Source organism: Atractosteus spatula, chromosome 13, assembly GCF_055471065.1.
Source record: "Atractosteus spatula isolate fAtrSpa1 chromosome 13, fAtrSpa1.hap1, whole genome shotgun sequence".
Taxonomy (NCBI): Eukaryota; Metazoa; Chordata; class Actinopteri; order Semionotiformes; family Lepisosteidae; genus Atractosteus; species Atractosteus spatula.
The window spans coordinates 32,490,377-32,502,469 of record NC_142718.1 but is presented as its reverse complement, the minus strand read 5'-3'; the positions used below and the strand labels follow the sequence as shown (position 1 = coordinate 32,502,469).

General features: G+C 36.5%; 1 protein-coding gene across 2 annotated transcripts in view; it reads right to left on the bottom strand.

The window, feature by feature from the left end:
- The window catches only part of kalrna (kalirin RhoGEF kinase a), a 209,033-nt gene that overhangs the window by 16,990 nt on the left and 179,950 nt on the right, over window positions 1-12,093 (bottom strand). For both annotated transcript variants that reach the window (XM_088930063.1, XM_088930062.1), the window contains 11 exons: window positions 11,922-12,080; window positions 8,849-8,970; window positions 7,735-7,801; window positions 6,879-6,982; window positions 6,535-6,604; window positions 6,197-6,283; window positions 5,798-5,890; window positions 5,169-5,219; window positions 4,577-4,654; window positions 3,221-3,406; window positions 2,050-2,221 (listed from right to left, as the gene is read on the bottom strand). In XM_088930063.1, the coding sequence (XP_088786189.1) occupies window positions 2,050-2,221; window positions 3,221-3,406; window positions 4,577-4,654; window positions 5,169-5,219; window positions 5,798-5,890; window positions 6,197-6,283; window positions 6,535-6,604; window positions 6,879-6,982; window positions 7,735-7,801; window positions 8,849-8,970; window positions 11,922-12,080 (1,189 nt within the window). The remainder of the gene's footprint in view (window positions 1-2,049; window positions 2,222-3,220; window positions 3,407-4,576; window positions 4,655-5,168; window positions 5,220-5,797; window positions 5,891-6,196; window positions 6,284-6,534; window positions 6,605-6,878; window positions 6,983-7,734; window positions 7,802-8,848; window positions 8,971-11,921; window positions 12,081-12,093) is intronic.

The following is a 12,093-nucleotide window of genomic DNA, read 5'->3' as shown; positions in this document are numbered from 1 at the left end:
GAGAACCACACATAATGGTGCAACTCAGTTGGCTTTTGACATTTCACAGCTGGATGCACCAGCAGGCCTGTGAAAGATCCCTTTTTGGATAGCATGGTAGGGGCTTGCAAGTTTAGTTGTAGCAGCAGCAATTACCCTACTTGGGCAATTCCGGTTGGCCAGGTAGGCGTTTCCCAATAATCCTGAGGATCCTGTTTGAAAAGACCGTTTGCCTTTTTGGATAACTGGTGCATTCCAGGATTCCAGGTGCAGCCAATTCAGTGATTTCGTCATGAGAATGTGAAGAATACAGGTGCCCAGGTGGGGTGACCCCCCCAGAGGTCCTACCCAGTTTCTGACATACGCTCTACTGCAATGCCATAGACAGCTTTCACTATGTGTAGTAGTTCAGGTGGGTAGCTGCGTCAGCATGCGTAGGCTGCAAAGGAACAAGTAATAGGTTTATTCCATGCTGAAAAAAAGAAGAAAGAGAACACAACGTTTCGGCCGTGGAGCCTTCTTCAGGTGTGGCTTCTTCACACCTGAAGAAGGCTCCACGGCCGAAACGTTGTGTTCTCTTTCTTCTTTTTTTCAGCATGGAATAAACCTATTACTTGTTCCTTTTCACTATGTGTGCTGTATACTTTATAAAATACTTCTGTACATTCATTTTCAAGATGATGGTCCATGAAGGATCTTAAAAATATACTAGCTATTATTATTTGCTTTGCCGATGCCCTTGACCAGGTAGACGGATCTTCCTACTAGCAAGAGCAAACATTTTTTTCTACACGAGAATAGTCAATATTTAAGACTTTCTGCGGGCAGGATTTCAAAATGTGCCTTATTGCTGGTGTGGTTTCATGTTTAATTACAGTATTCAGATATAAACTTGTGAATACCATACCTTGAGGATTAAACCTTTCCTTTATGGAGACAGCGTTCGTCATCACTTTCCTCAACGATATTTCTAGTTAGCCTATGACTATGGCAACGACACATTTTCTCATTTCTAAAGTTTATTCTGTTTCAGTCTGCTAAAACAAGGGGTTATTCAACATTCCCCAAAAAGTGACCGATTCTAAACAACTTTTCTATATCGGTCTCAAATTAAAGTGTTCATTATAGATCAGTTTAAGTCATGCAATACAGAAGATATCAGGCAGCTGATTTTGGCATTTGCTTTACATTGCAGAGATATGAATCCTTTCACTTCAATCACCTAGCTAGTCTCAGCTACTGTGAATGCACCTGTTTTTTATACTAGGAGCAATGCTGAGGTTGATCATAAAAGGTTAAAGTCAGAACATTGTCTTGCCTTGACTCACCTCAGTGTGACTCACATAAATTTAGTAACCATGCAGGCAATCAAGCAGGCAGAAACTGACAAGATTAATGTGTAACACAATTTATTGCGTCATTTTTGATATATTGTTTGGCTTTTATAAAACAGATTTTTTTAAAATAACAAGAATATCATTAAAGTATCTCCGCAAATATCTAAGTTATATAAAGCATTCAAATGTTCTGCCAAGATATGTACCATTTCTTTCTGATATTAGACTAAAGGGCAGAAAAAGTGAACAAATATTACTTTGTATAAAATAGATGCAGATATATATATAAAAACGGAAGAAAGGTAATATCTATTTGTGCAGACATATACATGGAAAAATGTATTAATAAATCGGTGTGATTAGTATTAGTTTATTAATTATTTATTAAACTAGTATTAGTTTATTATGTTTTAATTCTTCCTGAACAAAATTACCTACAAGCTTTATCACAAAAATGAATGGTAGTATGTCTTCGGATTTAAATTTTTCCATTATAGGTATTATCTAAGTGCTATTTCTAAAAGCTTTGGCTAGGGAAAACAACTGTTGCTTTGTCCATTAAATAAATAAATATGACTATAATAGTATTTCTAAAATATTATTAAAAGTAGTAATTGAACTGGTCTAGCTAAAGGCTGATCTCATATGTACTTTATGGTTTATAAACATATAATTAGGTTTACACATCTTGATTATTATGCATTTAGTAGCCCCATGACACCACTTTTCCTACCATTCAAGAAGTCCCTCTGAGTGTCCAGAACTTGGCTGATGTCCTGAACCCATGCCTGCTTAATGTCTGGATTGGCAGCCTGGAGTGTGAACCTTTCAGATGATCCCCGACAGTACAGGACGAACTTGCATGGATCATTATCAACATTTTCATCCAAGGTCAAGTAACTCATCTACAAGGCAGAAAAAACAGAAACATTCAGAAAAGTCCATAAAAGGTCAGGGACCAAACTCTTTGACTGTTTGAAAGCAGCATCAGCCAATATTTAAAAATGCCAACATGTCTGTAGTTTCTAAGTTCCTACATTTCTAAGGGCTCTTTGCCATTGCCAAGGCTGAAGAACATTGCAGAAAAAAAGAAAAGGAAGACACTACCCTCGTCACTGAAAATATGGAATCTTGAAAGAATCGGTCATTGTAACTTTCTAGGATCGCCTATACTGTATATTTAGTTCTGGGTAAATTACAGTAATAGACTGAATATAAAAGTCTTCAGTATCTATCAACTTTCACTTGGAAAACTAAAAAGCTACATTTGTTCCCCTATACATGTCAGCTGATATTACTTTTATACATCCAAACTGTTGTCAAGGTTTAATCAAATAATAATATTTATTATAGTATTAATGAAATACCAAGGCACTTTACTCAGTTACATTAAATAACCTCACACCTGAAGAAGGCCAACGGCCAAAATGTTGTGTTTTCTTTCTTCTTTTTTTCAGCATGGAATAAACCTATTACTTGTTCCTTTGCAGCCTACGCATGCTGACGCAGCTACCCACCTGAACTACTACATTAAATAATGACATTGTTGCCTGCCTTGTTCATTGTGCAGTACTGGCAGATCCTGTTTTGGTTATGAAGGGCCATAATCCTACATGATTCACAGGCAGGATTTAAAATCCTTATGGCTACAAGTAATAGTAAGTTAAGCCAATTTAAGTAGTAACTGAAAAATTGGTGTGATTAAGTCTTCAGGGCTCATCCGGAATGAAAACCTCTTAATTTGCTAGATTTCAAAAAACTGTCTTGTCTTACAATTCCCTCATAAATGATATTTGCTGCAGTTACTTCAGTTGTGAATTGAGGGTATCAATGTAGTCTTAAAAACTTTCTGCTAGCAATAACTGTCTGACCATTTTATTTGGAGTGTGTGAGCTTGAACTTGCCTTGATACTTTTCTTAAACTGGTAACCTGGCGTTGCAGATCCCTTTCTGAGGAGCTCACTGAAGATGACAATCTGTTCGAAGAGGAAGACCCTCCGTTCTTTGCTACGGGACAAGACTCCAGTGTCCTGTTCTGTGACAAAGAAGGTGTCTTGTTGCAGCAGCTTTCCTTGAGCTGTTAGCTTTCCCTGTGAAAATATGAGTTGCAAAATTAAGTCATTCCAGTAAGAGAAACAGGAAGAGAGCTGCAAGAAATCTGCCTGTAGGAAAGGTCAGACTTTTTGCATATTGATTAATCTTCATGTGCAATCTTCAAACATGTGGTATGAAAAATTGCTTTCACTCTAGAGAGCAATGACTTTTGTCTTTTTTGCCCCAGATTCATTAAAAACTCCTTTCTTTTTAAGTTCTTCAATAAATGATTGGTGAGCTGCAACAGAGCAGCTTAACGGAAGGCCTAACAGACCAAGAAAAGGTTAATTCCACGCTGAATACTTTAATAAGCTGCATTTGGCTATTAAGCCTACTATAGACGTCACACCTGAAGAGGGCCTAACAGTCAAAACATTGTTTTCTTTTCTTTCCACTTTCAGAGTGGAATTTCTTAAGAATTCCTGAAGAATTCTTAACATCCAAAGCTTAACAGCCATTAACAGCATGTTATACTTGAAGAAGTCTTAACAGCTGAAACTGTTTTTGTTTCTACTCATCAGCTTGGAACCTCTTCATGTCCCCTTGCAGTTCTGCAACATGTTAGTACTGCTGTACAATTAATTTTCCAAACATACTGTAATACTCATATATGATAGAAAAAAACATCCCCTGCAAAACAATAACCTAATGAGAAATCTGTATGGGAAGTAGCCCTTAAGAAATAGTACTCTAGGAACCAAATTGTATAAATTATATAGCTGGAACCCTGTGTGAAGACATCCTCCTCAAATCATATTGCTATAAAAGGCAATCCAAAAGCTTTTAGGCCAGCTAACCATGTCCATCTTTTTAACTATTTTTAAGTTATATTTGAATAAAAGATTCAATTTAGAAAGGCTTTCAAGGATTTGTATAGAGCAAGCATATTTTGCTTCATACCACAAAAAAAAACAGGATTTTTTTTTTCAATTTTACAGAAAAGGGGACTCTTTTGCAGCTGAACAAGGCTATCCTAAACTAACTCACATCCCTGTTTTTATTCCCTCTGTGATAAGTACATTCCCCTTAAACACAAGCCTGTAAACAACTGCTCAAGGTATCCACATCATTCTATACAGTGTATATAGTGCCAAATAACATGGGAGTGTACTTTTTACTTTTTAGTACTTTGATTTTATACAACTACAGAGCTTTCGGCTGCCTACCTCAAAACCCTGTAGACGTCCAAGGTTCATCATGTCATTGCAACGTTTAGGTACAAGGAACATTAATTCAACTGCTTTCTGCAAAAACACAACAGAAACAATTGTAAGGCTACTTAGAAAAATTAACATAATTTGCTAGACTGAAAGAAATCAACAGTAATGTAATGTATGTCTGAACAGAAATGTATTTGTATTTTTAAATGCTTTTCTGATGTATACAGATTAATATAATATGGCCTTGATATACAAAGAGGGGACATAAACATGTCATTGTCTCTCGGCTCATATTACAGTAGTGTTATTAGGGAGCAGTTAAAAGCATAGATTGATCTGAATAACATTTCATTTAGGGATCAGGTCATTTAATTTTTAATGTCCAAAAACAGACAACACACATCCAACTTCCTACGGAGCAACAGGTCAACTGAATAATGAGTTGCTACATAGAGTGAACACCAAAACAATATGGAATGCATAACTACCAATGGTAAAAACTGGACTACTAGGGGGACTCCTGGTTTGAGTGAGGAAAATGTATTTCATTCATACTGTACGTTCTCAGTCGTACCAATGACACCATGTACCAGCTTACCTCAATATCCTGGCAGTCCATTCCAGCTTTCTCACTGTACTTCAGAAAGTCCTAAACAAGAACACAGAATGATTATGTAGCGAATCCCGAAGACAGTTTAAACAACCTGTTTTAGTGAATTGACAAACTCCGGTGACTTAAAGATTGACTGTAGAAAACAGACAATATTATGACTCAGTAATTGTGGTTATGAAAGCAATGTATTTCTGCAGCATTAAAGAAAAAAAGGTGAGCTGAGCGCAAACTAAACTTTTCCACTTTTTGTTCAAGGGATGTGTAATATTTTAAGGAAAGGGCATGTGCATAAAACCTTTAATTAAAGGACAACTTGTTTCAGGAGATACATTTTAAATAGATGATAGTGGACCATTTTTAACAATGGGAAATGCACAAATGTCTTCTGGTACATTAGATGGCAACGTTACGATACAGGACATAATTTTAGATCCAGCAGAAAACAGCAGCACTACGTAGAGTATGAAGCTTTCTTCATTTTGTTTTCTAAAAGGAATTGTAATTGTGGGGGTCTGTCAGGGATTCGGAATTGGTACTGGAAGCTGTGAGATAAGACCCTGAAGCTGTTTATGTGACAAAAAAGGAAAAGCTTTCCAAGAATTTCGGCATATTACCTTAAGAAGCAGCTGATACTTGGTTATTCTTTGGATTGGCTTTATGAGAAAGTCACTAATAGTCAGTCTCTGGCTTATTTCCTGCTGCACTTCCTAAGGAACGAAGCAAAGGAAAAATATATACTTACCATTGTATCATAACAATACAAATTACTGGTGCCCTATAACAATATTTAGATAATTTTGCAGGGTTGGGTAAAGTTGTTGATTTTCCCATCGTATTTCAAAATTTTCTTTGGTATTCATTTGAATAGAAAATAGATACAGTATAATGTCATTTAAAATGTTTTTATTTTACACATTACCATTAATAACACTAACACTAAGACTTAGCAATTCAGACAAAAAAATCCACTAGCACTTTCTTGAAGACAAAATAGGCATCAGCACAACACTTACCTCAAAGTATGCATCATATTCAGCTACCACATACTCAGATCTAGGTTTGTTTTGGCAGTAAACCACATACATATGCAATCGTCTCTCCTACAAAGGAACAAGTTTACATTTGAATGAAATCAATTTTCCAAACAATATACTTATGAACAATCATTTATAATACTTCATAAACAGAAAGCGCTTGACTACAATGTAAAAGAGATTTAAATACTGTATTAATAAAAAAAATAAGATTTTAACAGACTAACAGCAAAATATTTAAGTAATTCAAGTCTTAAATGTTAGAAGTTGTTTTGGTGTCAGGCAGTTTGATTGTGGCAGGTAAATCTCGCACTTACATGTTTGATGAAAAGCTCTGCGAGTCGATCGTGGTCCTGAAGACATTTCTCCAGTTCACCCAGGAAAAAACTATAGGGAATGTTTTATTTTATTAATATACTGTAGGACTCACATTCTTTACTTACAACAGAAAAAAACAACACAAAGTACTTGTCTACACATAGACCATGTGTGTAACAAAATTGTTTTTTTCCTATTTATAGAAGCAGCAGTTTAAAAACATATTGGCTCAATATATAAATGTATATAAATACATTTTAGTCTAAAATAGTCACTGCTACAAATCTTTTGAAATATGAAATTTGCATACATCAAAGGACAAAAAATATAATTTAAAACCTACTCTTTGTGCCAGTCATATATTTGATGAATATTCCCAAACACAATCTTGTCTTTTCCTTTCATGTCTTCAGGGACTCCTTTATCTTCTATTCTCTTCATAAAACCCTAATATGATGATAAATAAACAAGAAAAAAATTAACCCTTTTAACCTATTTGACCTATTTCCAATACTGCATAGTGACTGATATCATAAGACAAATTAATCAGGAAAATATATCATATATATCATTCAATTCGTAGACATCATTACCTTTAGGTGAGAAAAAGAACCTCAACCATATCTGGACACAAAAATGGTTGCTGTTCAAACTGAGAAATTATACAATACATTTATCCTTTCATGTGCTGTTAATATTACCTGCTTCCTTTTGTGAAGACATACAAACACACGTACAGTGTACACATATAATCAGGGGTATAACTGGTGTGTTATTTAAATAAAGTAAGGCAGAGAAGGAAGCTATCATATATAGTGAATTTTCAGATGTTATAAATAATACACACAACAGTGGCTATGTAATTCAAACAGAATAATTCAAAGACGTTAGGACCTGGGTTGTAACAAGGCATATATAGGTAAAATTACAGATAATGGACATATTGGATCAGAGCTTTTAATGGATTAAAAAAAAACACAACATAGCAGTCTATAGGGTGAACATGTAATGTCTACCAGAGAATCTAAAATAGCCAGACCTGAGGTGTCTCAAGTGTTAATGACACATAAAGCTCAACTTGTTTTCTGTTTGAGAAAGCTCTTTTGATCTAAGTGACACAAGGTGGTTTACAAGAAATCTAAGATGTTCTTTTCAGTTTCAAAACCAAACCAAGCCTGCCTAAGCCATATTTCACTTACCTCTACAACAATACCCAAATCCTTCACATAGTCTTTTTCTGTTTGTACTAACTCATTAAGTACAAACCTAAATCAGAGACAGAAAAAGAAAACAAAGCATTAGAAGTGTTTTCAGCTAACACTATCCCAATATCTACAGCAATGTTTCTAAACTAAATAAAATCAATTATTTTTTTGTGTTACCTAAGGGAGACATGTAGCTGGGAGAGCCTCTTAGTTATGAAACAGACCTATTATTCTTGGAACAGTAATGTCAAGTCAATGAAGTGTGAATATACTAGTCGCCCTTTGAAAACTTCATCTGAAGAGAAAAGGTTGCCGTAACAAACACGTGAACTACAATATTTAACTCTTTGAACTACATTAGCTGTAGAAATAATACATTGAATAATGGAGGATTTTATTTTTTTACTGTATGTACTAAAGTAGTAAAAACAATGTCTTTGTTTAACAGCATGGTTTGAATTGGAAAAAGATACATACAGTATCCATATAAAAATGTTTTGTGTTTCCATTGAATAGAGAAAGAGGCAGATGCCTCTGAAGAACTGTTCTGTATTCAAAGATTTCTAAGATTCATTCAAGGTCATGTCATAAAACAATATAAAACTAGGAAAACATAAAATGCTATTATAGGTCTGATAAAAGCACTGGAATGTGCATGGAAACAATGGAATGTGTTGCCCACTCATTTATAAAAACAAACTCAATCTCAGATAACTTTACAAGAATATAGTTTTAAATAAAGTTTAAGGAAACAGCCACAAAAAATGTACAAGATGTATGAATTCTGATACTTTATCCCGTAACATACTGCCTCCAGACCTTAAAGGGAATCACATGGACAGAGTTTACAGCAAGAATGTGTAAATCTTTGATTTACTGTAGGCATATGCCTTTCAGATATGCACCATGTACCGAAACTGAGTTTTGAAGTTGGAGAAGAATGTCTGCAAAGTCTGTAGATTAACTACACAATAACTACAAAGTAATAGCTTTAATCCAAAAAAAACCTTCATTCTCAAATTAGAGGTAAGCTATTGTGTTGTGGACACAACTAAAATACATGAAATGCTTGGCTCAAGCTCTGCAATCTTCTCTTCCAAGAGCTTACATTCTTCCTCGTAATGCTTTGGCTTTCTGTTCCTCCTCAGGATTTCTAGGCTGCACCGTGGTCTGCCGCGTTTCAGGTGGATTCATGGAGCTAAAACTCGGATATGAACCCGACTCCAAAGTCTGTGGATGAACGAGAAAAAAAAATTGAAACTCAGTGCCGTCTCAGGGTTGATCACAAAATGCAAAACATAGCTGCATCGGGGTGCTAAAGAGATGTTACCGTCATTCTTGTTTTTAATGCTTGTTCCCGGGTAGAAATTTAAGAGACAATAAATGCAATATTCATTAAATATTTAAAACACAACCAATCACAATTCATTAGTCAAAAAGTAAAGACAAGAGCCATTTGTATTCTTTACTGCCTGACAGAAGATGCAGCAAATGGCTGTTACTTTTATGCTCTTAAATATCCACCCCTTTCCACAGTAAATTAACATCTCCAGTAATAACCAGCCATTTGTTGGGGATTTTCTTGTCACTTCAAAGATATCGTATAACAACATAAATTGAATGATAGTTTATTCAGTTGTCCTGGTTTTGACCTCCAGCATAGTAGAAGATAAACAACATTTGTTTTTGTTTGAAACATTTTTTTCTCTTTTGCTCCTCTGTCCTACTTTCCATTTATCTGTTCCTGTTAGCATTTATTTTCCTCACATATACAGTACACCATTTGCATGCAACGAAGCATTAGCTAGAAAAAACAGTCAAGTTAACATATTCATGTAAAGCGATGGCAATATTACTCATAGGGGTTTTTGAAGTAGAAAAAAAAACAATCATTATGATTCAAATCATGCCTTTTAAGTCCAAGTCAGTTGGTACATTTCAAAAGGATGGCTGAACACGTTATGAAGATTACATTGCACTGCGTTATCCAGCTCTTGAATAAACAGTTTCACAAATATCTAAAACACACACATTATGCAGAAAAACACTTAAAATGCACTGATGTCATAAAAGCAATGTAAACAAATGTGAAGCAGACTACCACAGTGTAGAAAATGCTTTGAAATATACTGTAACTGGGCATACATCTCACAAGGAAGCATAACTAAACCCTCCCTTCCATCCTGCATGCAATGCCAAGTTATAAAGGAACAAGTAATAGGTTTATTCCATGCTGAAAAAAAGAAGAAAGAGAACACAACGTTTCGGCCGTGGAGCCTTCTTCAGGTGTGGAAGAAGGTGTGGAAGAGGTGTGCACACCTGAAGAAGGCTCCACGGCCGAAACGTTGTGTTCTCTTTCTTCTTTTTTTCAGCATGGAATAAACCTATTACTTGTTCCTTTGCAGCCTACGCATGCTGACGCAGCTACCCACCTGAACTACTAATGCCAAGTTATGTCTAATATACAGTATCCAAGTATATTACATACAAGGCTCTAATGTGTGAAAATCTGTGAATCAATGCATTCACACATGCTTATGCTATAGGAAAGATGGCAACGTCATTACGCCAAAAAATACATCTTTGCCAATGACCACGTTTAGGACTGAAACTTTCCAAACTGAAAGGTTTTCTTCTCACTCCTACTGTACAACAACACAAACGGCAGCTGGGAAAAGGTAACCCACAAGTTTCGTCCCCCTCATTCCACTGGTGAGCAGCTATGGATTTACTCTGAGGAACTCCACTGCTCTACTAATTAAAGGCAGGGTTGCTGAACTGCTGTTCTGTCTCAACTGCTGACGTACAGTACCACACTTACCAGCTTACTTTTGACCAATTTTTCTATTGCACTGACAAGATCCGCTGCACTGGGGACTTCAGCTGAGCAGTGACGGGCAGTAAGCAATGAGGAGGACTGCAGGCACAGTTTGATAAAAGGAACGGCAAATTAGCAAGATGGAGAGAAGGGACAGGGAAAAAGAAACACAGGTAGTTATTAGACAAGCGTTCAGGGAAGTGGGTTAGAATAAGTGGAAAGCTTGGAAGGAAAATCACGTGAAACTGCAAGGCAGGAGGCTGCATCATCTCCGCTTCTTTGACACTTAGGCTTATAAACGAAAACAGAAGAAAATCGCCATTGGCTTGGTGCAAATAGCAGTGGCAGAAATCAAATGCATATGGCTGCTGCAACACAATACAAATAATCCCTTCTGTTTTTTTTTCTTTTCAGTCCGCTACAGATCTTCATTAGCTCCAATGTCTTTTCACACCACAAAGCTCAAAAAAGGGAGATCATCTGTAGGTTTCTTCTTTTTGCTGAGACTAAGACAAGGTCTTTGGCAATGCCTTAGAGGTGTTTTGAATTAGCTACCGGCCATTACATTTGCACTGGGTCAAACACTGGGTGCAAAATCCGTACTGGTACTGTATATAAAGCATTATATAAAGAGTCCATTAATACAGTCAATTATAATGGACTGTTTAATGCTTATCTGTGTACATAAACACATAATGGTTAACTGTAGAAAAGCATATTTCAAATAAATACATTTTTAAGAAACACGTAACACCATACTCTGAACCTGTAAATACTCTGTTCTACTGCACAAAGCGAGCCTTGTTAGCTACATGTTATTCTAAACATGGGCACATCAGCAAAAGAAAGGGCAGCTTCAAAAGCCAGTAGGAAGTACTCACTGTCAAAACTGAGCTCGAGCTGGCACTATTAAAAGAATGAATATCAAAAGGCATTTTTAAGAGTTCTGATGGCAGCACTTCTTTTTGAGACCAAGCCAGGATTATTAAAATGCTAAGAAAACACAGGATTAATAGGTGCAGATGGTGCAGACAGCTAAAGACTGACAGCAGAGACAAAGCTAAGCAGCAAACCCATTTGTTAGGAGCATGATTTACACATTGAGGGGGAACAAAAGTGACAGGTGGAGACTCGTTATGAACTTGTGCTGAGTGACACCGCAGATGGAGTGAGACTAAGGTGTACCGAAACTAAACAGTTGCTCCCTGTGAATCCGTAATCCCTTCATTAGCAGTTGGGGGCACTCATAGAGTGCAGTTGTCTTGCTGTTTGCACAGAGAACATTGTGCCGTCTTTATGAACATGGAGGTCAGGTTTTTCCACTCTTCTTCTGTTTTTTTTCTCCTTGTGTGCACCACCATACCTTCTCCTCCTGCGAAGTGCCATCCTTTATGATTTCCATGGGAGGTGGGAGTGGGGTGTGCGATTCTTCATCGGGTTCCTCTTCTCCTCCACTCTGCATTCCAGAAGACGGCTTGGATAGAGAGCCGCTGATGATGCCATCTTTGATCCCCTTCCTTCCCTGAAGAAAGCGG